The following is a 27,033-nucleotide window of genomic DNA, read 5'->3' as shown; positions in this document are numbered from 1 at the left end:
TTGCGTCATCACGCCGCCAGCGCGCCTTCTTTAAGGGCGTACGTGCCTCCGCGCATGCGCAGTGCGCTCTCCGCCGGTGGGGGCGCTGCTGCGCATGCGCAGTCGCCGCTCGCTCCCCCCTCCCCATTTACCTCAGCGCTTAAAGGGACGGGACGCGGCTCCAAGCGGCGCTTTAATGGGCAAAGAAGAGGTAAAAAGGGGGATTTGGGGGTAAAAATGGGTCTAAAAGGGGGGATTTGGGGTCTTAACGGGGTGTTTTCTGCATTAAAAGGGTCTTAAAGGGGTCTAAGGGGGGAATTTGGGGTCTTAAGGTTGTCCAAGGGGGGGTTTTGGGGCATTAAAGGGGTCTAAGGCAGGCTTAGAGGGGTCTAAGAGGGGTATTTATGGCATTAAATGAGTTAAAGGGGGGGATTTGGGGTCTTAAAGGGTTCTAAGGAGGGTTTAAAGGGGTCTGAGCGGGGGATGAGGGGTCTAAGGGGGGTTTAATGGGTCTAAAGGGGGTATTTGGGGTCTTGAAGGGGGGTATTTGGGGCATTAAAGGGGTTCAGGAGTGTTTTAAAGGGGTCTGAGGGGGATATTTGGGGAATTAAAGGGGTCTAAGGGGGAGATTTAGGGAATTATAGGGTGTAAAGAGGGGATTTGGGGCATTAAAGGGTTCGAAGGTGGTCCTGTGGGGATACTGGGTGTTAATGGGGATCAGTGGGACTCAATGGGGATCAATGGGTGTCAATAGGATTCAATGGTGATCAATGGGTATCTATGAGGATCAGTGGTGTCAATAGGGATCAGTAGGGATCAGTGGGTATCTATGGGGATCTATGGGGTCAATAGGGATCACTGGGTCTCTATGGGGATCACTGGGGTCAATAGGGATCAATGGTTATCAATGGGATCAATAATTATCAATGGGTGTCTATGGTTATCAGTGGGGTCAATAGGGATCAATGGGTCTCTATGGGGATCACTGGGGTCAACAGGGATCAATGATTATCAATGGGTCTCTATGGGGATCAATGGGGTCAATGGAACTCTATGCTTATCAATAGGATCTATGGTTATCACTGGGATCAATAGGGATCAATGGTTATCAATGGGATCAATGGATGTCAATAGGGATCAATGGCTATCACTGGGTCTCTGTGGGGATCACTAGGGTCAGTAGGGATAAATGGCTATCACTGTGTCTCTATGGGGATCAATAGGGATCAATGGTTATCAATGGTTATCAATAGGGATCAATGGTTATCAATAGGGATCAATGGTTCTCAATGGGATCAATGGATGTCAATGGGGATCCCTGGTGCTCCGTCGGTGTCTCACTGCGGTGCGGTTCCCCCCGCTCCCCCCCCGGTGCTGCCCCGGGACAGGGTCCGGCTCCGGCCTCGCTCCCCCTCCCCGGACGTGGAGCTGGACACTGAGGCCGTGCGGGACCGGGACAGCCGCGTCATGGCCGACGCTGCCACTGGGGGCGGGGCCAGCGTCAGGACACGCCCCCAGACCGCCCCCTGGCCAATAGGGAGCCGAGGGGGCCGCCGTGGCCACGCCCCCCCTCCCCATAGCGCCCAATGGGAGCCCTATCCGCGCCTAAGCCACGCCCCCTCCCCTAGGCCACGCTTCCACTGCGCACACAGCCAATGGGGTTAATGGGAGCTAAGCCACGCCCCCAAAGCGCTAAAAACCCATTGAAGTCAATGGGAGCAGCCCAACCCATGCCCTTATATGGCTTAACCACGCCCCCTCCCTTAAGCCACGCCCCCTGTAGGGACCCATTGTAGTCAATGGAAGCAGCCCAACCCATGCCCTTATATGGTTAAAACCACGCCCCCTCCCCTAAGCCACGCCCCCATTGCCATTAACCCATAGCAATCAATGGGAGCAGCTTAACCTATAGCCCTTATAGGGTTAAACCACGCCCCCTTCCATAGGCCACGCCCCCATAGCACTTTACCCATTGTAGTCAATGGGAGCAGCCCAACCCATGCCCTTATATGGTTAAGCCACGCCCCCTTCCCCTAAGCCACGCCCCCATAACACCAATACCCATTGCAGTCAATGGGAGCAGCCCAACCCATGCCCTTATATGGTTAAGCCACGCCCCCTCCCACCGGCCACGCCCCCATAGCACCAACACCCAATGGCGTTAAAGGAAGCCAGCCCAAGCCACGCCCCCAACACAAACACAACGGAGTCAATGGTGTTAATAGGCAGTCAGGCCACGCCCCCTTGTTAAGCCACGCCCCTTCCACCACCAGCCAATAGGGTTAAAGGAGACAGGCCACGCCCCCCCCACCCCCATACCCATAGGGGTTAATGGGACAGGGAGCACCAATGGGGAGGGGGATAATTAATGAAGGAATAGCTCATGAATATTAATGAGGGGTGGGTCATGAATATTAATGAGGGGTGGGACTCATAGCACTCACTGTAGCCCATTCCCTGCAGGAAGTACTTGAAGGCTTCGGTCAGCCTGGCTGGCTATTGGTGGAGAGGGGAGGGGGCGTGGCTACGTCATGGCCACGCCCCCCCCGCCATTGACTCCCATTGATCCCCATTGATCCCATTGATCCCCATTGATCCCATTGATCCCCATTGGTCCCCATTGATCCCATTGATCCCCATTGATTCCCATTGATTCCCATTGATCCCCATTAATCCCATTGATTCCGATTGATCCCCATTGATTCCCATTGATCCCCAATGATTCCCATTGATCCCATGGATTCCCATTGATTCCCATTCATCCCCATTGATTCCATTCATCCCCATTGATCCCATTCATCCCCATTGATCCCCATTGATTCCCATTGATCCCCATTGATCCCATTGATCCCCATTGATCCCATTGATTCCCATTGATCCCCATTAACCCCATTGATCCCCACTGATTCCCATTGACCCCCATTGATCCCATTGACCCCCACTGACCCCACATGACCTCTGACCCCACATGACCCCCCCATTCACCTGCGTGATCTGGGGCTGCCCCCCTCCGTCCGCCATCTGCAAAAGGGTCAAAGTTCACAGGGGCGTGACCATGGCGGTAACCACGTGATTGGTCGCCCATGGTCACGTGGGAGGGTCAAAGGTCACCTTGAGGAAGGAGGTTTGGGTCGGGTCCAGCTTCGCATTGCACTCCACCTGCGGGGGGGGGGGGGTGGTCACATGACCTCATCCAATGGGGGGGGGGGGGGGTGTCACATGACCTCATCCAATGGGGGGGGGGGGGTTGCGTGTGTCACGTGACTCACCACCGCGTCCACGTGGGGGGACTCATCCCCAACGACCAATAGGACCGGGCACCTGCGGGGAGGGTCACGTGGTCAGAGGTCACGTGGGGTCAGAGGTCACGGGGGGGGGGGGGGGGGGGGATGAGGTCACTCACCGCAGGCTCCCGGCCCCGCTGCGCTGCAGGCCCAGGTCCCCGCGGCTGTCACGTGACGGGAGAGGGGCGGGGCTTAGGGGAGGCCACGCCCCCCTCACTGAGTCTTATGGCGCCCATAGGGCTCCATAGGGACCCATAGAGACCCATAGAAACCCATAGAGACACATAGAGACCCATAGAGACCCCATAGAGACCCCATAGAGACCCCATAGAGACCCCATAGAGACCCATAGAGACCCCATAGAGACCCATAGAGACACATAGAGACCCATAGGGCCCCATAGCCGGTACCTGCTGTACATGGTCCATAGGTGAGCACTGTTGGTGCCACCCTCGAGGTGCTGCCTGACCTGCTGCACGTAGGGGGGGGAGTCCGACAGCTCTGCCTGCCCCATAGAGACCCATAGAGACCCATTGGGACCCATAGAGACCCCATAGAGACCCATAGAGACCCATAGAGACCCATTGAGCCCCATAGGGACCCCATAGAGACCCATAGAGACCCATAGAGACCCCATAGGGACCTATAGAGACCCATAGAGGGACCCACCTGGGTGAAGAGATGCGCCAGGATCATCTCATTGGTGGACATCGTCAGACCCGAGAGCTGCAGACCCATAAGTGCCCCATAAGTGACCCATAGAGACCCATAGGGACCCATAGGGACCCATAGAGACCCATAGGGATCCCATAGGGACCCATAGAGACCCATAGGGACCCATAGGCCCCACCTTGTGTGCTGCCCAGTCCATCCAGCCCTTGGCCTTGGGGTCGATGTTGACCAGCACCAGCCCCTCCACTGCGTCCGGGTGCAGGAGCTGTGGGGCAGCCCCATAGAGACCCATAGAGAACCATAGAGACCCCATAAGTGCCACATAACCTAGCCCCATAGAACCCCATAACCCAGCCCCATAGCACCCCATAACCCAGCCCCATAGTTCCCCATAACCCAGCCCCATAGCCCCCCATAACCCAGCCCCATAGCACCCCATAACCCAGCCCCATAGCACCCCATAACCCAGCCCCATAGCACCCCATAACCCAGCCCCATAGCGCCCCATAACCCAGCCCCATAGCCCCCCATAACCCAGCCCCATAGCGCCCCATAACCCAGCCCCATAGAACCCCATAACCCAGCCCCATAGCTCCCCATAACCCAGCCCCATAGAACCCCATAACCCAGCCCCATAGCTCCCCATAACCCAGCCCCATAGCACCCCATAACCCAGCCCCATAACCCCCCATAACCCAGCCCCATAGCACCCCATAACCCAGCCCCATAGCCCCCCATAACCCAGCCCCATAGCGCCCCATAACCCAGCCCCATAGTGCCCCATAACCCAGCCCCATAGAACCCCATAACCCAGCCCCATAGTGCCCCATAACCCAGCCCCATAGACCCCATAACCCAGCCCCATAGACCCCATAACCCAGCCCCATAGCGCCCCACATCTCACCCCAAACTTGGCCAAGACGAAGGCTCCGGCCCCGACCCCGATGCCAACGATGCTCTTGATGCTGATTGGACAAGAGAGGTCACGTGGGGCCTGGTCCACCCCCCCCATCACCCGCTATGGGGCAGAGCCCCCTTGCTATGGGGCAGAGCCCCCTCGCTATGGGGCAGGGACTCACTTGAGGGGCTGCAGGATGCAGGGCAGCATCGAGGCCAATTGCTCCATTGATGGGTACTGGTACCTGCGGCAATGGGGGGCAATGGGGCGCTATGGGGCACAGTGGGGCTATGGGGGCAATGGGGGCTATGGGGCATAATGGGGCTATGGGGCACAATGGGGGCTATGGGGCACAATGGGGCTATGGGGCACAATGGGGCTATGGGGGGCAATGGGGGCTATGGGGCACAATGGGGGCTATGGGGCAATGGGGAAATGAGGCTCAATGGGGCTATGGGGCACAATGGGGCTATAGGGAAATGGGGGGCAATGGGGGCTATAGATGCTATGGGGCACAATGGGGGTAATGGGAGGCAATGGGGGGTAATGGAGAGCTATGGGGTACAATGGGGAAATGGGGATTATAGGGGCTATGGGGCAATGGGGCACAATGGGGCTATGGGGCACAATGGGGCAATGGGGTTAATGGGGATCAGTGGGGTCCCATAGGGATCAATGGGGCTCCCATAGGAATCAATGGGCACACATAGGGATCAATGGGGATGAATGGGCTCCCATAGGCATCAGAGGGGATCAATGGGGCTCCCATAGGGATCTATGGGAATCAATGGGGCTCCCATAGGGATCAATGGGTCCCCCATAGGAATCATTGGGGCTCCCATAGGGATGAATGGGTCCCCCATAGGAATCAATGGGCACCCATAGGGATCAATGGGGATCTATGGGGCTCTATGGGGCGCTATGGGGCACGCACGCTGGGGGGTAGGGCGCAGCTCCAGCCTCCATCCCAGGCGGATCCAGGTGCAGGACCAGGAAGCTCCTCAGCAATTCCTGCATCTCCTCCAGGGCAAAGAGGGGCCCGAAGCAGGAGCAGCCTGTGGGGCAGAGCTGGGGGGCAGCTATGGGGCAGCTATGGGGCTCTATGGGGCAGCTATGGGGTGCTATGGGGCTCTATGGGGCAGCTATGGGGCTCTATGGGCTGCTATGGGGCAGCTATGGGGTGCTATGGGGTGCTATGGGATATATATAGGGTGCTATGGGGCAGCTATGGGGCAGCTATGGGGTGCTATGGGGCTCTATGGGGCTGCTATGGGGCTCTATGGGGCAGCTAAGGGGCAGGTATGGGATGCTATGGGGCTCTGTGGGGCTCTATGGGGCAGCTATGAGGTTCTATGGGGCAGCTATGGGGCCTATGGGGGGCTATGGGTCACTATGGGGCAGCTATGGGGCTCTATGGGGTGCTATGGGGCAGCTATGGGGCTCTATGGGGCATTATGGGGCAGCTATGGGGTGCTATGGGGCTCTATGGGGCAGCTATGGGGTTCTATGGGGCAGCTATGGGGCCTATGGGGCAGCTATGGGGCTCTATGGGGCAGCTATGGGGCAGCTATGGGGCTCTATGGGGCAGCTATGGGGCAGCTATGGGGCTCTATGGGGCAGCTATGCGTCCCTATGTGGTCTCTATGTGTCCCTATGGGTCCCTATATGGTCCCTATACGTCCCTATATGCCCCCATGTATCCCTATGGTGCCGCACTCACTGGTGTGCCCCACATCCGGCAGGGTCAGGATCACCGGCCGCCCAGGCCGGGGGGTGCCCAGCATGGCCACGGCCACAGGCCCGTACGGGGTCTCCAACACTGCCCCCTGCAGGACGGGAGGAACGGACCCAAAACCGCCCGAAATGAGCCCAAAAACACCCCCAAAACACATCAAAACCCCCCAAATTCGTTAAAAACACCCAAAATCACCCAAAAAATACCCAAAAACAGCGAAAAAACGGTGAAAAACACCCAAAAAACACCCAAAATAGCCAAAAACATCCAAAATGACCCAAAATTGCCCTAAAACACCCGAAAATGACCCAAAACGGCCCCAAAATGGCTTCCCCTCCCCCTCGCCCCTCCCCCAACCCCTCCCCTTCCGCCGGAAACGCCCCTTTTGACCGGAAATCGCCGCTTTTGGCCCCAAAACGGCTCCGGGTGACCCAAAAACCGCTGATTTCACCTTAAAATGGTCATTTTCAGGCCAAAAAAGGTAATTTTCACCTTAAAATGATGGTTTTCTGCCTAAAAACGCTTGTTTTGACCCCAAAAACGCTTATTTCCGCCTTAAAATACCTTAAAACGCTTATTTTGACCCCAAAAACGCTTGTTTTCACCCCAAAAACCCTCATTTCCACCTTAAAACGCTGCTTTGACCCTAAAAACCCCAATTTCCCCCCAAAAACACCAGTTTCCCCTCCAAAAACCACCATTTTCACCCCAAAATCCCCATTTCCCACCCCAAAAAACCCTATTTCACCCCCCAAAACCCCCATTTTCACCCCAAAAACGCCTTTCCCCCCTAAAAATCACCATTTTTACCCAAAAAACCCCCATTTTTACCCTATTTTTCACCCCAAAACCACCATTTCCACCCCAAAAAACACCAATTTCCCCCCAAATTTACCATTTTTACCCCCAAAAACCCCAATTTTCACCCCGAAAACCCACATTTCCACCCCAAAAACCGTCATTTTTACCCCAAAAACCCCCATTTTCACCCCAAAATCCCCCTTTTTCCCCCCAAAAAACCCCCATTTTTACCCCAAAAAACCCCCATTTTCACCCCAAAAAACCCCCATTTTCCCCCCAAAAAACCCCATTTTCACCCCAAAATCCCCTTTTTTCCCCCCATTTTTGCCCAAAAACCCCATTTTTCACCCCAAAACCCCCTCACCTTCCCCTCCGGGGGGGGGGGGGGGGCCGCTGCCTCATTCAGCTCCATCATTGACCCCTATGGGGGGGGGTATTATGGGATGGGGGGGTTATTATGGGATGGAGGGGGTCTCCCCCCCCACGTGACCCCCCGTGACCCCACGTGACCCCGCGGGGGGGGGGGGGGTGACCCCCGTGGTCGGTACCTGCCACCTTCAGGTGCCTTTGGGCCGCGGAGGCCCCGCCCCCTTCACAGGCCCCGCCCCCTGCGGCCGCAAAGGATCATGGGGGGCTATGAATAACACCCCCCCCCTCCCATTGGTGGGGGTGGGAGGGGGTGGAGCCGAACGGACCAATCAGAGGCTGCGGTTTGGGATGGGTTTAATGTATGGGGGGGGGGGGATGGGATGGGAATAACATGGGAATGACATGGGAATGACATGGGAATGGGATGGGAATAACATGGGAATGACATGGGAATGACATGGGAATGATGGGAATGACATGGGAATAACATGGGAATAACATGGGAATGATATGGGAATGACATGGGAATAACATGGGAATAACATGGGAATAACATGGGAATGACATGGGAATAACATGGGAATAATATGGGAATAACATGGGAATGACATGGGAATAACATGGGAATAATATGGGAATAACATGGGAATAACATGGGAATAATATGGGAATGACATGGGAATGACATGGGAATAATATGGGAATGACATGGGAATGACATGGGAATGATGGGAATAACATGGGAATGACATGGGAATGACATGGGAATAACATGGGAATATCATGGGAATAACACACGATTGTCACACAGGTTACATTGGAATGTCATAGGATTGACATGGGAATGTTCCAGCAGGAATCCAGGAATGCCATTGGAATGTTTGGGATCAGGCAGCGCTGGCCATACAAGAACATGGCAAGGACATGGGACAAGGCAGAATCCATTGGGAATAACATGGGATCGACTGCATTGAGCCCCATCAACTACATGGGAATAACATGGGATCTACATGGTAATAACATGGGATCGACAGCATTGAGCCCATCAACTACATGGAATCAACATGGGAATAACATGGGATTGAAACCATTAAGCCCCATCAACTACATGGGAATGTCATAGGATCTACATGGGATTAACATGGATCTACATGGGAATAACACAGGATCGACACCATTGAGCCCCATCAACTACATGGATCTACATGGGAATAACATAGGATCCAAAGCATTAAGCCCCATCAACTACATGGTAATCACATGGGATCTACATGGGAATCACATGGGATCTACATGGGAATTACATGGGATCTACATGGGAATTACATGGGGTCTACATAGGAACAACACAGGACCCAAACCCATTGACCCCCACAAACTACATGGGAATAACATGGAATCTCCATAGGAATACCACAGGATAGACCCCCCTGAGCCCTATAGCGTGTCCTTAGCATGTCATTAGCATGTCATTAGCGTGTCCTACACGTGTTGCAGTCGCGGTGCCAGCGCTAACAGCAGCTGGGCCAGGAGCCTGGCTCCGGCCTGGGCTGCATCCAGCACCTCCTGATGGGCCTTGTCCTTAGCATGTTCTGTGTCCTTAGCATGTTCCTTAGCATGTTCCTTAGCATGTTCCTTAGCATGTTCCATGTCCTTAGCGTGTTCGGGGCCTTCCTCCTCCTCCTCCTCATGGCTGGCGGCCGCGTTGGTGATGAGGGAGAGGCCCAGGACCCGCAGGCCGCAGTGGCGAGCGGCTGCTGCCTCTGCCACTGTGCTCATGCCTATGGGGGGGTTAAATGTATGCAAATTACATGCAAATTACATGCTAATTATGTGATAATTATGTGCTATTGAAATGGGTAAAAAAGGGGTTTAAAGGGGGGGAAAGGACATGGAAAATGAGGTGCATAATGCTTACTATATAATTAGCATGTAATTAGCATATTTCCCTCAGTTATTAGCATGTAATTAGCATGTTTTAAGCGTGTCTATAGCGCTCCCCCCATCGCGTCCCTCCGCGCATGCGCAGTGCCCCTCGCTCCCCCTCCCCTCACTCCCCCCTCCCCTCCCTCCGCGCATGCGCAGTGCCGCTCGCTCCCCCTCCCCTCACTCCCCCTCCCCTCACTCCCCCCTCCCCTCTATCCGCGCATGCGCAGTGCCGCTCGCTCCCCCTCCCCTCACTCCCCCCTCCCCTCCCTCCGCGCATGCGCAGTGCCGCTCACTCCCCCTCCCCTCACTCCCCCCTCCCCTCCCTCCGCGCATGCGCAGCGCCGCTCACTCCCCCTCCCCTCACTCCCCCCTCCCCTCCCTCCGCGCATGCGCAGTTCCGCTCGCTCCCCCCTCCCCTCACTCCCCTCCCCTCACTCCCCCCTCCCCTCCCTCCGCGCATGCGCAGTGCCGCCCGCTCCCCCTCCCCTCACTCCCCCCTCCCCTCCCTCCGCGCATGCGCAGTGCCGCTCACTCCCCCCTCCCCTCTCCCCCCTCCCCTCCCTCCGCGCCTGCGCAGTGCCGCGCGCTCCCCCTCCCCTCACTCCCCCCTCCCCTCAGTCCCCCTCCCCTCACTCCCCCCTCCCCTCACTCCCCCCTCCCCTCACTCCGCGCATGCGCAGCGCCGCGCACTCCTCACTCCCCCCTCCCCCCTCCCCTCCCTCCGCGCATGCGCAGTTCCGCCCGCTCCCCCCCCCCACTCACCCACGGCGTCCCCCCCGAGCATGCGCAGTAGCGCGCACTCCTCACTCCCCCTCCCTTCTCCCCCCTCCCCTCCCTCCGCGCATGCGCAGTGCCGCCCGCTCCCCCTCCCCTCACTCCCCCCTCCCCTCCCTCCGCGCATGCGCAGTGCCGCTCACTCCCCCCTCCCCTCTCCCCCCTCCCCTCCCTCCGCGCCTGCGCAGTGCCGCGCGCTCCCCCTCCCCTCACTCCCCCCTCCCCTCAGTCCCCCTCCCCTCACTCCCCCCTCCCCTCACTCCCCCCTCCCCTCACTCCGCGCATGCGCAGCGCCGCGCACTCCTCACTCCCCCCTCCCCCCTCCCCTCCCTCCGCGCATGCGCAGTTCCGCCCGCTCCCCCCCCCCCACTCACCCACGGCGTCCCCCCCGAGCATGCGCAGTAGCGCGCACTCCTCACTCCCCCTCCCTTCTCCCCCCTCCCCTCCCTCCGCGCATGCGCAGCGCCGCCCGCTCCCCCCCCCACTCACCCACGGCGTCCCCCCGAGCATGCGCAGTAGCGCGCACTCCCCCCTCCCCTCACTCCCCCCTCCCCTCACTCCCCCTCCCCTCCCTCCGCGCATGCGCACTGCCGCCCGCTCCCCCCACCCCTCCCTCCGCGCATGCGCAGTGCCGCCCGCTCCCCCCCCCACTCACCCACGGCGTCCCCCCCGAGCATGCGCAGTAGCGCGCACTCCGCGGGGGTCTCGTAGCTCGGCCCCCCCACCCCGCAGTAGACTCCTGCGCGTGCGCGCAAGGGGGGCGGGGCCAGCGCCAGAGCGAGGCGCCGGAGGGCGGGGTCATAGGCGCCGGCCATGACGGGGAAGCGAGGCCCGAACCTGACCCGGAAACAGACCAAATCAGCCCAAAATCAGCCTTTTTCACCCCAAAATCGTCGTTTTTCACCCCAAAATCGCCTTTTTTCACCCCAAAATCATCATTTTTCACCCCAAAATCGTCATTTTTCACCCCAAAATCGCCTTTTTTCACCCCAAAATACCCTTTTTTACCCCAAAATCGTCATTTTTCACCCCAAAATCGCCTTTTTTCACCCCAAAATACCCTTTTTTACCCCAAAATCGTCATTTTTCACCCCAAAATCGCCATTTTTCACCCCAAAATCGGTAGGTTTCACCCCAAAATACCCTTTGTTACCCCAAAATCGTCATTTTTTGGCCCAAAATCAGTGGTTTTCACCCCAAAATATCCTGTATCAGCCCCAAAACAGTGGGTTTTGACCCAAAATACCCATTTTCAACCTAAAATTGGTCTTTTGCAGCCCAAAATGACCCTTTTTCACCCCAAAAATCTGTGGTTTTCACCCCAAAATTGGTGTTTTTCACCCCAAAATTGGTGTTTTTCACCCCAAAATACCCATTTCCATCCCAAAATCGATGATTTTCACCCCAAATTCACCCTTTTTCCACCCCAAAATCGGTATTTTCCACCCCAAAATCCATAATTTTACCAAAAATACCTGTTTTCACCCCAAAACACCCAATTTCACCCCAAAATACACCATTTCAGCCCCCTTTAGCCCCGCCCCCTTGCTGTGATTGGCTCCCTTATCCCCGCCCCCTTGCTGTGATTGGCTCCTTATCCCCTTCCCCTGCTGTGATTGGCTCCCCTTAGCCCCGCCCACCTGCTGTCATTGGCTCCCACCAATGGTCCCTGATCACCAGCAGGTCCCTGGCCTCCAGCCCCTCCCCTTCCCTTAGCCCCGCCCCCTTGCTGTGATTGGCTCCTTATCCCCACCCCATGCTCTGATTGGCTCCCTTAGCCCCGCCCACCTGCTGTCATTGGCTCCCACCAACGGGCTCCTCCCTGCCAGCCCAGGCAGGTCAATGTGGTCCCTGATCACCAGCAGGTCCCCGGGGTCCAGCCCCTCCCGGAGGCTGCCGGCAGCGTTGGTCAGGACCACAGTGTGAGCGCCCAGCAGGGCCAGGGTGCGGACGGGCAGCGCCACCTGCAGGGCAGGAGGTATAACCATACACCTATAGGAGCTATAGGGTTATATGGGGAGCTATGGGAGCTATGGGGCTGGGAGCTATGGGGATCTATGGGGGATATGGGGATGGGAGCTATGGGGCTGGGAGCTATGGGGATGGGAGCTATGGGGCTGGGAGCTATGGGGATCTATGGTCAGGACCACAGTGTGAGCGCCCAGCAGGGCCAGGGTGCGGACGGGCAGCGCCACCTGCGGGGCCGGAGGTGCAACCCTAATGCTATGGGGGGCTATGGGAGCTATGGGGCTGGGAGCTATGGGGCTGGGAGCTATGGGGATGGGAGCTATGGGGGATATGGGGAGCTATGGGGCTGGGATTGAGAGCTATGGGGAGCTATGGGGCTGGGAGCTATGGGATGGGAGCTATGGGGAGCTATGGGGCTGGGAGCTATGGGGCTGGGAGCTATGGGATGGGAGCTATGGGGATCTATGGTCAGGACCACAGTGTGAGCGCCCAGCAGGGCCAGGGTGCGGACGGGCAGCGCCACCTGCAGGGCAGGAGGTATAACTGTACACCTATAGGAGCTATAGGGTTATATGGGGAGCTATGGGAGCTATGGGGCTGGGAGCTATGGGGCTGGGAGCTATGGGGCTGGGAGCTATGGGGCTGGGAGCTATGGGGCTGGAGCTATGGGGATCTATGGTCAGGACCACAGTGTGAGCGCCCAGCAGGGCCAGGGTGCGGACGGGCAGCGCCACCTGCGGGACCGGAGGTGCAACCGTAATGCTATGGGGCTATAGGGATATATGGGGAGCTGTGGGGCTGGGATTGAGAGCTATGGGGATGGGAGCTATGGGGAGCTATGGGGATGGGAGCTATGGGATGGGAGCTATGGGGATGGGAGCTATGGGGATGGCATTGGGAGCTATAGGGATCTATGGGGATGGGAGCTATGGGGATCTATGGGGGATATGGGGAGCTATAGGGGGCTATGGGGCTGGGAGCTATGGGGGATATGGGGAGCTATGGGATGGGAGCTATGGGGGATATGGGGAGCTATGGGATGGGAGCTATGGGGAGCTATGGGGATGGGATTGAGAGCTATGGGGATCTATGGGAAGCTATGGGATGGGAACTATGGGGATGGGAGCTATGGGGGATATGGGATGGGAGCTATGGGGATGGGAGCTATGGGGATGGGAGCTATGGGGAGCTATGGGATGGGAGCTATGGGGATCTATGGGGGATATGGGGAGCTATGGGGAGCTATGGGATGGGAGCTATGGGGGATATGGGGATGGGATTGGGGTCTATGGGGATGGAATCTATGGAGTTGGGATTGGGATCTATGGGGCTGGGATTGGAGCTATGGGGATGGGATCTATGAGAAGCTATGGGCCTGGTATTGCGAGCTATGGGGCTGGGAGCTATGGGAAGGTATGGGGATGGGATTGGGATCTATGGGGAGCTATGGGGATGGGATTGGGATCTATGGGAAGCTATGTGGATGGCACTGGGAGCTATAGGGATAGGTTCAAAGGGGATGGGATAGGAGCTATGGGGCCCTGAAGGGAGCTATGGGAATGGGATTGGGATCTATGAGGATGGGATTGGGATCTATGGGGAGCTATGGGGATGGCATTGGGATCTATGAGGATCTATGGCAGTACAATTGAGAGCTATGGGGAGCTCTAAGGCTGAGAGCTATGGGGATGGGATTGGAGCTATGGGGATCTATCTACATGGCTCGGATTGGGATCTATAGGGGTGGGATTGGAGCTATGAGGGTGTAGAATTGAGATCTATGGGGCTTGGACTGGAATCTATGGGGCTGGGAGTGGGATCTATGGGGCAAACCCCATAAGTGTGGGGCTCACCTGGGCAGGGCTGTAGCCCTCATAGAGGTGGAAGCGTCCCTGCATCACTGCACAGGGGCAGCCCCCCAAGGTCCCCACCAGCAGGCGCCCGGCATGGCCCTGGACTGAGAGAGAGGGGTCAGACCCATAGAGACCCATAGAGACTCATAGAGCCCCATAGAGACCCCATAGAGACCCCATAGAGACCCATAGAGACCCCATAGAGACCCCATAGAGACCCCATAGAGACCCCATAGAGACCCCATAGAGACCCCATAGAGAACCCATAGAGACCCCATAGAGACACCATAGAGACCCCATAGAGACCCCATAGAGAACCCATAGAGAACCCATAGAGAACCCATAGAGAACCCATAGAGAACCCATAGAGAACCCATAGAGAACCCATAGAGACCCCATTAGAAGCCCATGAAACCCCCTTAGACCCCCATAGACCTTCATAATACCCCCATATAACTGCATAGAACCCCATCAGACCCCTATTAGAACCCCATAAAGCCCCATAGACACCCCATCGAGCCCCATAGACACCCCAGAGCCCCATAGACACCCCATAGTGACCCATACTACCTCTGTATCCCCTCATAGAACCACATAGACCCCATCAGACCCACATTAGAACCCTATAGAGCCCCACTACCAACCTATAGAACCCCATAGAGCCCCATAGACACCCCATAGACCCCTATAGCCACCCCACAGACCCCATAATACCCCCATTCCCCCCATAGATCCCCATTAGACCCCCATAGAGCCCATAGCCCCCAATAGCCCATAGCACAGGGGGCGTGTCCTCCGCTGGCCCCGCCCCCTCGCAGCACTATACCGCCCCCTGGAGGCCGCGCCGCAGCGCTGCCTGCACCCCCCATAGCCCTCCATAGGCACCCTATAGACCCCCATAGACACCCATAGAACCCCATAGACACCCCATAGAGCCCCATAGAGACCCATAGACACCCCATAGACCCCCATAGACACCCATAGAACCCCATATCACCCCATATCGCCCCATAGCCGCCCCATAGCGCTCACCGGTGCTCCGAGGGAAGTGAGGGATGTCCCCATAGTCGAAGCTCTGCGGCTGCTGCAGCTCCTGGGCCAGGGCCCCGAGGCCGGAGCCGCACACGAGCCCCACAACCGGCGCCTGCTTCAGCCGGGCCCGGAGCCAGGCCGCGGCCTCCGCGCAGGCCTCGTAGCTATGGGGCAGGACCCATAAGTCAGTCCTCGCTTCCCATTGGCTCAGCCCATCCCCTCCTCCGTCCCCATTGGCTGAGCCACACGCCCCTCCCACCTTAAGCCCCGCCCACAGCGAGCGCGCCTCACCTAGCGTCCATGGTATTACCTCAGGGGCTCTGAGGGAGCCGCGCTTATATAGGGTGCGCACCCCCCCACGCGTGACGTCAGCGCGCACGCCGCCCCCGGCAGCCAATCAGAGCCGCGTCGCTACGGCAACGGGGGTGGGGAGGGGGAGGTGGAGGAGCGCGGCCAATGGGAGGGCGAGGCGGTCGCTTAGCAACGGAGGTGGGAGGGGCGCTGGGGAGGTCACGCGGGAGCGCGCAGCCAATGGGAGGGCGAGGCGGTCGCTTAGCAACGGAGGTGGGAGGGGCTTGGCGGAGGGCACGGCTGCGCGCTGGCCAATAGGAAGGCGAGGAGGTGTCGCGTAAGCCAATGGGAGAGCGCGGAGCGTTGCTATGGAAACAAGGGAGGGGAGAAAGCAGCCAATGGGAGGGCGCGGCGGTCGCATAGCAACGGAGGTGGGCGGGACAGGGGCGAGTCACGTGCGTGCGCTGGCCAATAGGAGGCGGAGAAAGCGGTCGCTTAGCAACGGGGTGGGCAGCGCGCAGCCAATGGGAGTGCGCGACGGTTGCTTAGCAACGAGGGGGCGGGGATACGTGGGTCACGTGACGCGCGCCGACCAATGGGAAGCGGGTGAAGCCCGGGTGGGTGGGGGGCGGTCGCTTAGCAACGGCGGACGGTGTCACGTGCGCAGCGCCGGCCAATGGGAGGCGCGCAGCGCGCCGCCCACGTGACGCGAGCGGGCCAATGAGAGGCCGGGGGGCGCGGCCGCGGCATCATCATGGCGGACGGGGAGCGCTCGCCGCTGTTACCGGTGGAACCGGGGCCGGGGGGGGCACCGGGTGAGTGAGGAGGGGGCGGGGCTTAAATGGGGGCGGGGCTAAGGGGGGGTAAAGGGGGCGGGGCCTAGCGCTGTTCCCATCGCTGTCCATCCCCCCCCCCCATTTACCTTTACAGGTGAGGCCCCGCCCCCTTACTCGCCATTGGTCAGCCCGGAAGGGGGCGGGGCCGGAGGCGGAAGCGAAGGGGTGGGCGGGGCCGGCCCCTCGGTCACGTGCCGCGTGTGCCAGCGGCCAATCAGCGTGGAGGGCAAAGGGCACCAGCACGTGGTCAAGTGCGGAGCCTGCGGGGAGGCCACGGTGAGGGGGCGGGGCCTAAAGGGGGGCGGGGCCTAAAAGGGGGCGGGGCTTAAGGGAGGGGGCGGGGCTAAGCTATGGAGCCTTATATGGGAGGGGGCGTGGTCTCAAAGGGGGCGTGGCCGCACCCAATGGGGGGGGGGTAAGGGAATGGGAGAGGGGGCGTGGCCTGAGGTTAAGCCCCGCCCCCTGTGGTACCCGCAGCCAATCAGGACGGCCCCCGCTGGGAAGAAGTACGTGAGGTGCCCTTGTAACTGCCTGCTGGTCTGCAGCGGGGCTGCCCAGCGCATTGCCTGTCCTCGGCCGTACTGGTATGTGGGTCTCTATGGGGCTCTATGGGGTCTCTATGGGGTGCTATGGGGTGGTATGGGGCTCTGTGGGTCTCAATGGGGTTTCTATGGGTCTCTCTGGGGCGCTGTGGGGTCTCTATGGGGTCTCTATGGGGTCTGTATGGGTCTCTATGGGGTCTGTATGGGTCTCTATGGGGTCTGTATGGGTCTGTATGGGGTCTCTATGGGTCCCTATGGGTCTCTATTGGGTCTCTATGGGTACCTATGGGTCTCTATGTGTCCCTATGGGTCTCTATGGGGTGTCTGTGGGTCTCTATGGGGCTCTATAGGATCTCTATGGGTCTCTAAGGGGCTCTATGGGGTGCTATGGGGCTCTATGGGTCTCAATGGGGTCTCTATGGGGCGCTGTGGGGTCTGTATGGCTCTCTATGGGGCTCTGTAGGGTCTCTATGGGGTGTCTATAGGTCTCTAAGGGGCTCTATGGGGTCTCTATGGGTCTCTATGGGGTCTCTATGGGTCCCTATGGGGCGCTATGGGTCTCTATCTGGCTCTGTGGGGCTCTATGGGGTCTCTATGTGTCTCTATGTGTCTCTATGTGTCTCTATGTGTCCCTATGGGTCTCTATGGGTCCCTATGGGGTCTCTATGGGTCCCTATATTTCCCCATAGCAAGCGCATCATTAACCTGGGCCCAGTCCAGGCCGGAGCCGCCAGCCCGGAGCCGCCAGCAGGGGGTGTGCGCGTGGCCTGTGGGCACTGCGGGGGCCCCTTCCTGGTGAGAGCTCCCCCTGGTGGTGGGGAGGACACACACATATAGATGTGCCCTATAGATGAGTCCCATACCCTATAGATGGGTCCCAGTCCCATAGATTTGGGTCCCAGATGCCTACATATGGGTTCTGTTCTCTATATATGGGTCCAGACCTATAGATGTGGGTCCCAGCCTCATAGATGTGAGTCTCATGTCCGTACATAGGGGTTCCATTCTCTATATATGTGTCCAGACCCATAGATGTGGGTCCCAGCCCCATATATGTGGGTCTCAGATCCCTACATATGGGTCCTGTCCTTTATATATGGGTCCAGACCCATAGATTTGGGTCCCATGCTCTCTATATTTGTCACAGCCTCATAGATGTGGGTTCTAGCCCCATACCTGTGGGTCCCTGTCCCCTATACATGGGTTCTATCCCCTATATAAGAGTCCCATTCCCTATATATAGGTCCAGCCTCATGGATGTTGATCCCAGTTCCACATATATCCATCCTAGCCCCCTATATGCATGTCTCATCCCCACAGTTGTATGTTCCTGCCCCCTATATATGGGTTCAGTCCCCTACAGGTATGTCCCATCCCCAATATATGGGTCCCAGCCCCATAGATGTGGGTCTCACCCCATAGTTATGGGTCCCATCCTGTATGTATGAATCCCATCCCCTATATATGGCTCCTACCCCATAGATATAGGTCCCAGCCCCCTATATATGGGTCCCATGCCCTCTCTATGGGTCCAGCCCCATAGCAATGGGTCCCATCTCTTACAGTGGGCCGAGCTCTCCGACCGCGCCCTCGCCCGCTGCCCGCACTGCCGCAAGGTGTAAGTAGTCACGTGACCCTTAAAACCGGGGGCGGGGCTTATTCCACAAGCCCCTCCCCTTTCTGATGACGTCATCGCCCCCCAGGTCCGCCATTGGCCGGCGGTTGCCGCGGCGACGCTGCCTCTGCTGCCTCCTCCTGGCGCTGCTCATGGCCGGGGCGGCCACGGGGCTGGCGGTGAGGGGCGGGGCTTAAAGGGGGCGGGGCTTAAAGGGGGCGGGGCTTAAGGGGGCGCTCAGCCAATGGGAGAGCGGCTTAGGGAGGGGGCGGGGCCAATGGGAGGAGTGGCAGCCAATGGGAGAGGGGGAAAGGGAAGGGGGGGGCAGCACTATGGCGCCCCCTAGGGTGGGAGTGGAAGGGGGCGTGGCTTAAAGGGGCCAATGGGTGTTAAGGGGCGGGGCTTATGAGGGGTATCAATGGGGCTGATAGTGGGAGGGGCTTAAGGGGGGGCGTGGCCTAGAGGGAGCCAATGGGCATTAAGGGGCGTGGTTTGTGGGGGGTTTCAATGGGAGTGGGAGGGGCTTAATGGGAGTCTAATGGGAGCCAATGGGGAGTGGGGGGTGTGGCTTAAAGGGGCCAATGGGGGTCAAGGGGCGGGGCTTAAATGGGGCTCTATAGGGGGTCAATGGGAGGTGGAAGTGGGAGGGGCCTAAAGGGGCCAATGGGGGCTAAGGGGGCGTGTCCTTGACTCGGCCCCGCCCCTTCCCCCCCCTCTCGTCCAATCAGGTGCTGACGTGGGGGGTGTCGCGGAAGCTCCGCCCCCTGCACGCGGGCTGGGCCCTGCTGGGGGCGGGGTCAGGGGCCTGCCTGCTGCGGGCAGCCTATTGGGGCTGCGTGCGGGTCAGCCGCGCCCTGCCCGCCCGGCCCTGATTGGCTGACGGGGTCACGTGACGCCAGGCGGAGGCTCTGATTGGCCCCATGGAGGTGGGAGGGGCGTGGAAGGCCGCCATCTTGGCGTCGTGCTCTAAGGGGGCGGCCATGTTGGATGACACCCCCGTGGAGGCGGCCATCTTGGACTCATCCTGAACACGTGACGGCGGCCATCTTGGAGCTGCGCTCCCCATAGCGGCAGACATCTTGAATCCATACTCCCATGGAGGCAGCCATCTTGGATTGAACCCCCACCACATGACAGCAGCCATCTTGGACTCATGCTCCCCGTACCGGCAGCCATCTTGAATCTATCTCCACATGACGGCAGCCATCTTGGATTCGCGAACCCCATAGAGGCAGCCGTGTTGAATCGATCTCCCCATGGAGGCGGCCATCTTGGACTCAGCCCCCACCACATGACGGCAGCCATCTTGAATCCATACCCTCATGGAGGCGGCCATCTTGGACTCACGCTCCACATAGCGGCAGCCATCTTGAATCAACCTCCCTATGGAGGCGGCCATCTTGGACTCACCCCCTTCCCCCACCATGACAGCGGCCATCTTGGACTGACACCCCTCGTGGCGGCGGCCATCTTGGATTCTCACGCCCTCCATGGCGGCGGCCATCTTGGACTCACCCTATCCGCATGCTCCCCACTCCCTTCCCAGCATGCAATGGGGGATGGAGGAGAGGGGGAGTGGGGCCACCCCAATAGAGCCCCATTGAATGACGATGGCTCTCTCATTTAGGGCCATTTTGGGCCCATACAGACCATAATAACCCCACCAAACCCCATTTCCCCCCATAATGACCCAACACAGACCATAATAACCCCACATAAACCCAATTTAGGGCCCATTGATGGACATTTTGATGCCATATAGACTATAATAACCCCATTATAAGGCCCATTAAGCTCCATAGCACCCACATAACCCCATATAGGTCCCATCTAGACCATAATAACCCCATCTAAACCCAATTTGGCCCCATTTTGGGTCCATTTAGGGCCATTTTTGTCCCATCTGGACCATAATAACCGCATTAAAGCCCAACTCAGCCTCATTTTGACACAATACAGACCATAACAACCCCATTAAAAAACCTATTCAGAATCGTTTATAGGAGACTATGACCATACAAAGCCCCATAAGATCATACAGACCATAATAACCCCATCTAAGGCCCATTTTGGGTCCATTTAGGGCCTTTTTGGGTGCCATACAGACCATAATAACCGCATCTAAGCCCCATTTCTGGCCATTTGGACCCATTCTGCACCATAAGAACCGCATCTAAACCCATCATCACCCCATAATAACCCCACTACAAGAGCATAGTCCCATATTAATCCAATACAGACCATAATAACCCCATCTAAACCTATTTACCCCCATTTTAGCACCACTTCAGACCCACAGCCCCCCATAATCCCCCTATAACCCCCCATAATCACCCCATAATGACCCATAAACCAACATAAGCACTCCCTAGACCCCATCTAAACCCTATTCACCCCCATTTTAGCACCACTTCTGACCCCTATCCCCCCATAACCCCCCTATAACCACCCCATAACGCCCCATAATGACCTATAACCCCCCCATAATAACCCATAAACCCCCTATAACCACCCATAACCACCCCATAATAACCAATAAAGCCCCTATAATGACCCATAACCCCCCCATAGTGACCCATAACCCCCCTATAACCCCCCATATCCCCCCCATAGCGACCCATAACTGACCGGTAGCCCACCATAATCACACATAACCCCTCATAACCCCCCTATAATGACCCATAACCCCCCAATAGAAACCCATAAGCCCCTCATAACCCCCATATCCCCCCATAACCACCCCATAGAGACCCATACCCCCCATAGTGACCCATAAACACCCCATAGAGACCCATAACCACCCCATAGTGACTCATAACCGCCCCATAGAGACCCATAACCCCCCCATAACCACCCCATAGAGACCCATAACCCCCCCATAGCTCCCCATAAACACCCCATAGAGACCCATAACCACCACATAACCACCCCATAGAGACCCATAAACACCCCATAGAGACCCATATCCCCCCATAACCACCCCATACAGACCCATAACCCCCCCATAGCTCCCCATAACCCCCCCACCCCCCCCCTACAGCGCCAGGTACAGCTCCACAGGACAATGATCACTCCCCATCACCCTGGGCCTGATCTTACAGTCGCACAGCGCCGGCCTCAGGCGCTCGGAGATGAGGAAGTAATCCAACCTCCACCCCACATTCCTCTCCCTCGCGCCCCCCAAGTAGGTCCAGAAGGTGTACGCGTGGGGCAGCGCGGGGTACATCACCCTGAAGGCATCCAGGAACCCCGCGGCCAAGATGGCGTCCATCCCGCGACGCTCCTCATCCGTGAACCCGGGTGAGCGCCGGTTAGCGGACGGATGGCGGAGGTCCAGCTCGGTGTGCGCCACGTTCAGGTCCCCCCCGAGCGCGACGGGTTTGATGGCGTCCAAGCGGGAGAGGTAGGAGAGGAAGGCGGCGTCGAAGCGGAGCCGCGGCTGCAGGCGCGTCAGGCCCCGGCCCGCGTTGGGGACGTAGGCGCAGACCACGAAGAAGGAGGGGAACTCGGCGGTCAGGACGCGGGCGGAGGGGTCGTGCTCGGGGTCGTCTGGAATGGGGGGTAATGGGGGTGAATGGGGGTCAGTGGGACTCAATGGGAGTCAATGGAAGTCAATGGGACTCAATGGGGGTCAATGGGATCAATTGCGGTCAATGAGACTCAATGGGAGTCAATGGAGGTCAATTGGACTCAATGGGAGTCAATGGGACTCAAAGGAGGTCAGTGGGTTCAATGGCAGTCAATGGATGTCAATGGGTATCAATGGGCGTCAATGGAGTCAATGGGATCAATGGCAGTCAATGGGGTTCAATAGGAGTCAATGGAGTCAATGGGTGTCAATGGAAGTCAATGGGATCAATGGCGGTCAATGGGACTCAATGGGGGTGAATGGGACTCAATGGGGGTCAGTGGGTGTCAATGGGAGTCAGTGGGTGTCAATGGGCATCAATGGGGACGTAGGCGCAGACCACGAAGAAGGAGGGGAACTCGGCGGTCAGGACGCGGGCGGAGGGGTCGTGCTCGGGGTCGTCTGTGGGGGGTAATGGGGGTGAATGGGAGTCAATGGGATCGATGGGAGTCAATGGAAGTCAATTGGACTCAATGGGGGTCAATGGGATCAATTGCGGTCAATGAGACTCAATGGGAGTCAATGGAGGTCAATTGGACTCAATGGGAGTCAATGGGACTCAAAGGAGGTCAGTGGGTTCAATGGCAGTCAATGGATGTCAATGGGTATCAATGGGCGTCAATGGAGTCAATGGGATCAATGGCAGTCAATGGGGTTCAATAGGAGTCAATGGGTGTCAATGGAAGTCAATGGGATTCAATGGGGGTCAGTGGGTGTCAATGGGCATCAATGGGGACGTAGGCACAGACCACGAAGAAGGAGGGGAACTCGGCGGTCAGGACGCGGGCGGAGGGGTCGTGCTCGGGGTCGTCTGTGGGGGGGGGTATAATGGGATCAATGGGGTCAATGGGATCAATGGGGGTCAATGGGATCAATGGCAGTCAATGGGGTTCAATAGGAGTCAATGGGTGTCAATGGAAGTCAATGGGATCAATGATAGTCAATGGGGGTCAATGGGTGTCAATGGAGTTCAATGGGAGTCAATGGGTATCAATGGGTGTCAATGGGCATCAATTATAGTCAATGGGTGTCAATGGGAGCTAATGGCACTCAATGGGTATCAATGGCTCTCAATGACAGTCAATGGGTATCAATGGTTATCAATACGCATCAATAGGTATCAGTGGGTATCAATGGGTGTCAATATGTATCAATGGGCGTCAATGGGTATTAATGGCAGTCAATGGGTGCCAATGGGTGTCAATAGGTATCAATGGGCGTCAATAGGTATCAATGGGTGTCAATAGGGATCAATAGGTATCAATGGCAGTCAATGGGTATCAATGGGTGTCAATAGGGATCAATAGGGCTCCATGTATCTGCTCACCGATGCCATATGTGACCCGCAGGGGCTCGCAGCGGCACAGCAGCCCTACCCCACTGTACCCAGGTGTCAATGGGTATCAATATAGATCAATGGGTGTCAATAGGGATCAATGGGTATCAATGGGTGTCAGTGGGTGTCAATGGGTACCAATGGCAGTCAATGGGTACCAATGGGTGTCCATAGGGCTCAATGTATGTCAATGTATCTGCTCACCGATGCCATATGTGACCCGCAGGGGCTCGCAGCGGCACAGCAGCCCTACCCCACTGTACCCAGGTGTCAATGGGTATCAATATAGATCAATGGGTGTCAATAGGGATCAATAGGGATCAATGGCAGTCAATGGGTGTCAATGGGTACCAATGGCAGTCAATGGGTACCAATGGGTGTCCATAGGGCTCAATGTATGTCAATGTATCTGCTCACCGATGCCATATGTGACCCGCAGGGGCTCGCAGCGGCACAGCAGCCCTACCCCACTGTACCCAGGCTTCCCCTCGGGGCTGGCCCAGTACTGGTGGGGCAGAGCCTGCAGGTCCCGCACCTCGGGGGGCACAGACTCTGCCCCACACTTGGTCTCCTGCAGGCACAGCACGTCTGGGGCTGCGTCCTGGACCCACTGAGGGTGATGGGGAGAGGTTAGGGCATGGAGAATGGGGGGTTCAGACACGAAAATGGGGGGTTTGGACCCAAAAATGGGGTCTGAGCACCCGAAAATGGGGGTTTTGGATGCAAAAATGGGGGTTTTCAACCAAAAATTGGTGGTTTTGAGGGAAAAATGGGTGGTTTTCACCCCCCAAATTCCCTTTTCCCATCCAAAACCCCCATTTTCCCACTGCAAATCCCCATTTCCCCCAAATCCCCTTTTTTCCCCAAAAAATTCCCATTTCCCACCCTAAAATCCCATTTTCCCCCCAAATTCCCTCTTTTCTCCCCCCAAATTCCCATTTCCCCACACGAAATTCCCACTTTTCCCCAAAATTGCCTTTTTCCCCACCCAAAACTCCCATTTTCCCACCCAAAATCCCCATTTCCCCCCCAAAACCTCCATTTCCACCCCCCAAAACCCCCATTTCCCCCCCAAAATCCCCATTTCCCCCCCAAAATCCTTCTTTTCCCCCCTAAAACCCCCATTTCCCCCCCCAAAATCCCCATTTCCCCCCCAAAATCCCCATTTCCCCCCTCAAAACCCCCATTTCCCCCCCAAAACCCCCATTTCCCCCCCCAAAGTCCCATTTTCCCACCCAAAATCCCCATTTTTTCCCAAAATCCCCATTTCCCCCCCCAAAACCCCCATTTCCCCCCCATATATCCCCATTTCCCCCCTATATCCCCATCCCCCCCATCCCCCCTCCCCCATCCCCCCCCATCCCCCCCCCACCTTCAGCCCCCCCTTGCGCAGCCAGGCCCTCAGTCCCGCCACGTTCCAGGACACCAGGCGCATCCCGACCCCCCCCCCCCCACCCCCCCCTCCCCCCCCCCATCCCCCCATCCCCCCCCCACCTTGAGCCCCCCCTTGCGCAGCCAGGCCCTCAGTCCCGCCACGTTCCAGGACACCAGGCGCATCCCGACCCCCCTCCCCCCCCCATCCCCCCCCCCCCCCATCCCCCCCCACCTTCAGCCCCCCCTTGCGCAGCCAGGCCCTCAGTCCCGCCACGTTCCAGGACACCAGGCGCATCCCGACCCCCCTCCCCCCCCATCCCCCCCCCCTCCCCCCCCCCTCCCCCCCCCCTCCCCCCCCCACCTTGAGCCCCCCCTTGCGCAGCCAGGCCCTCAGTCCCGCCACGTTCCAGGACACCAGGCGCATCCCGACGCGTTTCCCGCTCGGAGCCACCTCCCGCACGGGCGTCTCCTCCGGCAGCGGCACCGCGGACTCGCGGCTGCGCTTGGCCGCGGCACCTGCGGGAGGGGTGAACGTTGGGGGGCATTAGGGTGCATTGGGGTGCATTGGGATGCATTGGATCCATTGGGGTGCATTGGGATGCATTGGATCCATTGGGGGGCATTGGGGTTTATTGGGGTCCATTGGATGTGTTAGAATGCATTGGGATCCATTGGAATCATTAGGATGTATTGGGATGCATTGGATCCATTGGGATGCATTGGGAACCATTGGGGTGCATTGAGATGCATTGGATCCATTGGGATGCATTGGGGTGCATTGGATCCATTACCATCCATTGGGATGCATTGGGGCCCATTGGGGTGCATTGGGATGGGTTGGATCCATTGGGATGCATTGGGGTGCATTGGATCCATTGGGATGCATTGGGGTGCATTGGATCCATTGGGATGCATTGGGACCCATAGGATCCATTAGCATCCATTGGCATCCATTGGGATGCATTGGGTGCGTTAGGATGCATTGGGATCCATTCGAATCATTCGGATGCATTGGATGCATTGGGATACATTGGGGTCCATTGGATCCATTGGGATGCATTAGGATCCATTGGGATCATTGGGATGCATTGGAATGCATTGAGATCCATTGGGATGCGTTGGATGCATTGGGATGCATTGGATCCATTGGGATGCATTGGGGTCCATTGGGATGCATTGAGATACATTGGATCCATATGCATTGGGATCTATTGGATGCATTGAGATGTGTTGGATCCATTGGGATGCATTGGGGTGCTTTGGGATGGACTGGATCCATTGGGGTGCATTGCAATGCATTAGATCCATTAGGATGCATTGGAGTGCACTGGGATCCATTGGGATGTGTTGGATCCATTGGGATGCATTAGCATGCACTGAGATCCATTAGGATGCATTGGGATGTACTGGGATGTACTGGGATGCATTGGATGCATTGGGATGCATTGGGATCCATAGGTCCCATTGTTCTCCATTGTCTCCCATGTTCCCACACTCACCTCCCTCCTCTCCCGCCGGCGCCTCCTTTTTGGCGCGCTTCGGCATCGCTCAGGCCACGCCCCCTCTCTCAGGCCACGCCCCCTCTCTCAGGCCACGCCCCCTTTAGGCCACGCCCCCTGCAAGCGGGACAGCAGCATCAGCGCATGCGCGGCCCCCTCCTCACCCCCCCCCCCCCCCCCCCTTCTTTCCCAGCCAATCAGCTCCCGGCTCCGTTCGAACCGGCCAATCAGAGCCACGCGGCCGCAGAACCGGAGCCAATCGGAAGCAACCGGACAAAGAACCGGGACCAATCAGCGCCCGGCTTTATCATTACCCCCCCCCCCCCCCCCATCCTTTACCACCAGCCAATCAGCGCCCTCCGTTCACCTCAACCGGAGCCAATCAGCGCACGTTAAACCCCCCCCATCACACCCCCTCCAAACCACGTGACCCGGAGCCAATCAGCGCCCTCCGTTCCCCTCTACCGGAGCCAATCAGCGCCCGTTAAAACCCCCCCCATTACCCCCCCATCCACGTGACCCGGAGCCAATCAGCGCCCATTACCCCCCCCATGCCCCCCCCACCCAGCACCACGTGACCCGCAGCCAATCCCCTCCCTCCGCTCACCTCCACCGGAG

The 27,033-nt window shown here is 57.9% G+C and overlaps 4 protein-coding genes across 4 annotated transcripts; 1 reads left to right on the top strand and 3 right to left on the bottom strand.

Annotated features, from left to right (window-relative positions):
* Positions 1-1,240: 1,240 nt before the first annotated feature.
* Positions 1,241-7,980, bottom strand: LOC117437872 (protein NDRG2-like). Its single transcript, XM_034072517.1, has 15 exons — positions 7,918-7,980; positions 7,734-7,790; positions 6,554-6,659; positions 5,768-5,888; positions 5,015-5,077; positions 4,840-4,900; positions 4,114-4,200; positions 3,933-3,989; positions 3,674-3,768; positions 3,383-3,427; positions 3,249-3,300; positions 3,091-3,138; positions 2,965-3,000; positions 2,424-2,475; positions 1,241-1,462 (listed from the first exon to the last, which is right to left on the bottom strand). The coding sequence occupies exons 2-15, from the start codon at positions 7,782-7,784 to the stop codon at positions 1,317-1,319; spliced, it is 1,020 nt and encodes a 339-aa protein (XP_033928408.1). The 5' UTR covers positions 7,785-7,790; positions 7,918-7,980; the 3' UTR covers positions 1,241-1,316.
* Positions 7,981-8,767: 787 nt separating this feature from the next.
* PNP (purine nucleoside phosphorylase) lies at positions 8,768-15,628 on the bottom strand. The gene is made up of 6 exons (XM_034072515.1): positions 15,586-15,628; positions 15,295-15,458; positions 14,263-14,366; positions 12,230-12,405; positions 11,097-11,278; positions 8,768-9,519 (listed from the first exon to the last, which is right to left on the bottom strand). The coding sequence occupies exons 1-6, from the start codon at positions 15,594-15,596 to the stop codon at positions 9,221-9,223; spliced, it is 936 nt and encodes a 311-aa protein (XP_033928406.1). The 5' UTR covers positions 15,597-15,628; the 3' UTR covers positions 8,768-9,220.
* A 704-nt stretch (positions 15,629-16,332) lies between these two features.
* Positions 16,333-20,187, top strand: PIP4P1 (phosphatidylinositol-4,5-bisphosphate 4-phosphatase 1). The gene is made up of 7 exons (XM_034072516.1): positions 16,333-16,400; positions 16,516-16,697; positions 16,899-17,005; positions 17,653-17,758; positions 18,529-18,581; positions 18,667-18,757; positions 19,307-20,187. Exons 1-7 carry the CDS (start codon positions 16,340-16,342, stop codon positions 19,448-19,450), a joined length of 744 nt encoding a protein of 247 aa, XP_033928407.1. The 5' UTR covers positions 16,333-16,339; the 3' UTR covers positions 19,451-20,187.
* A 1,425-nt stretch (positions 20,188-21,612) lies between these two features.
* On the bottom strand, positions 21,613-25,714 carry APEX1 (apurinic/apyrimidinic endodeoxyribonuclease 1). The gene is made up of 4 exons (XM_034072511.1): positions 25,708-25,714; positions 25,278-25,432; positions 23,960-24,152; positions 21,613-22,127 (listed from the first exon to the last, which is right to left on the bottom strand). The coding sequence occupies exons 1-4, from the start codon at positions 25,712-25,714 to the stop codon at positions 21,613-21,615; spliced, it is 870 nt and encodes a 289-aa protein (XP_033928402.1).
* Between the last annotated feature and the right edge of the window lie 1,319 nt (positions 25,715-27,033).

This window comes from Melopsittacus undulatus, chromosome 30, assembly GCF_012275295.1.
Source record: "Melopsittacus undulatus isolate bMelUnd1 chromosome 30, bMelUnd1.mat.Z, whole genome shotgun sequence".
Lineage (NCBI taxonomy): Eukaryota > Metazoa > Chordata > Aves > Psittaciformes > Psittaculidae > Melopsittacus > Melopsittacus undulatus.
This window is presented reverse-complemented; position numbering and strand designations above follow the sequence as displayed.

What these genes read in the sequence shown, in the direction of transcription:
- PIP4P1 (XM_034072516.1), top strand. Translation starts at nt 16,340, where the DNA reads ATGGCGGACGGGGAGCGCTCGCCGCTGTTACCGGTGGAACCGGGGCCG. An exon ending in GAGCCTGCGGGGAGGCCACG is followed by an intron (nt 16,698 to 16,898) that starts GTGAGGGGGCGG and finishes TGGTACCCGCAG; the next exon opens with CCAATCAGGACGGCCCCCGC. An exon ending in ACTGCGGGGGCCCCTTCCTG is followed by an intron (nt 17,759 to 18,528) that starts GTGAGAGCTCCC and finishes CATCTCTTACAG; the next exon opens with TGGGCCGAGCTCTCCGACCG.
- LOC117437872 (XM_034072517.1), bottom strand. Translation starts at nt 7,784, where the DNA reads ATGATGGAGCTGAATGAGGCAGCGGCCCCCCCCCCCCCCCCGGAGGGG. An exon ending in TGGCGCATCTCTTCACCCAG is followed by an intron (nt 3,769 to 3,932) that starts GTGGGTCCCTCT and finishes TCTATGGGGCAG; the next exon opens with GCAGAGCTGTCGGACTCCCC. An exon ending in AGCGGGGCCGGGAGCCTGCG is followed by an intron (nt 3,301 to 3,382) that starts GTGAGTGACCTC and finishes CCCTCCCCGCAG; the next exon opens with GTGCCCGGTCCTATTGGTCG.
- PNP (XM_034072515.1), bottom strand. An exon ending in AGGGCTACAGCCCTGCCCAG is followed by an intron (nt 12,406 to 14,262) that starts GTGAGCCCCACA and finishes CCTGCCCTGCAG; the next exon opens with GTGGCGCTGCCCGTCCGCAC. An exon ending in GTGGGAGCCAATGACAGCAG is followed by an intron (nt 11,279 to 12,229) that starts GTGGGCGGGGCT and finishes TTTCCGGGTCAG; the next exon opens with GTTCGGGCCTCGCTTCCCCG.
- APEX1 (XM_034072511.1), bottom strand. An exon ending in TGCGCAAGGGGGGGCTCAAG is followed by an intron (nt 24,153 to 25,277) that starts GTGGGGGGGGGA and finishes CATCACCCTCAG; the next exon opens with TGGGTCCAGGACGCAGCCCC. An exon ending in GCGGGTCACATATGGCATCG is followed by an intron (nt 22,128 to 23,959) that starts GTGAGCAGATAC and finishes CCCCCATTCCAG; the next exon opens with ACGACCCCGAGCACGACCCC.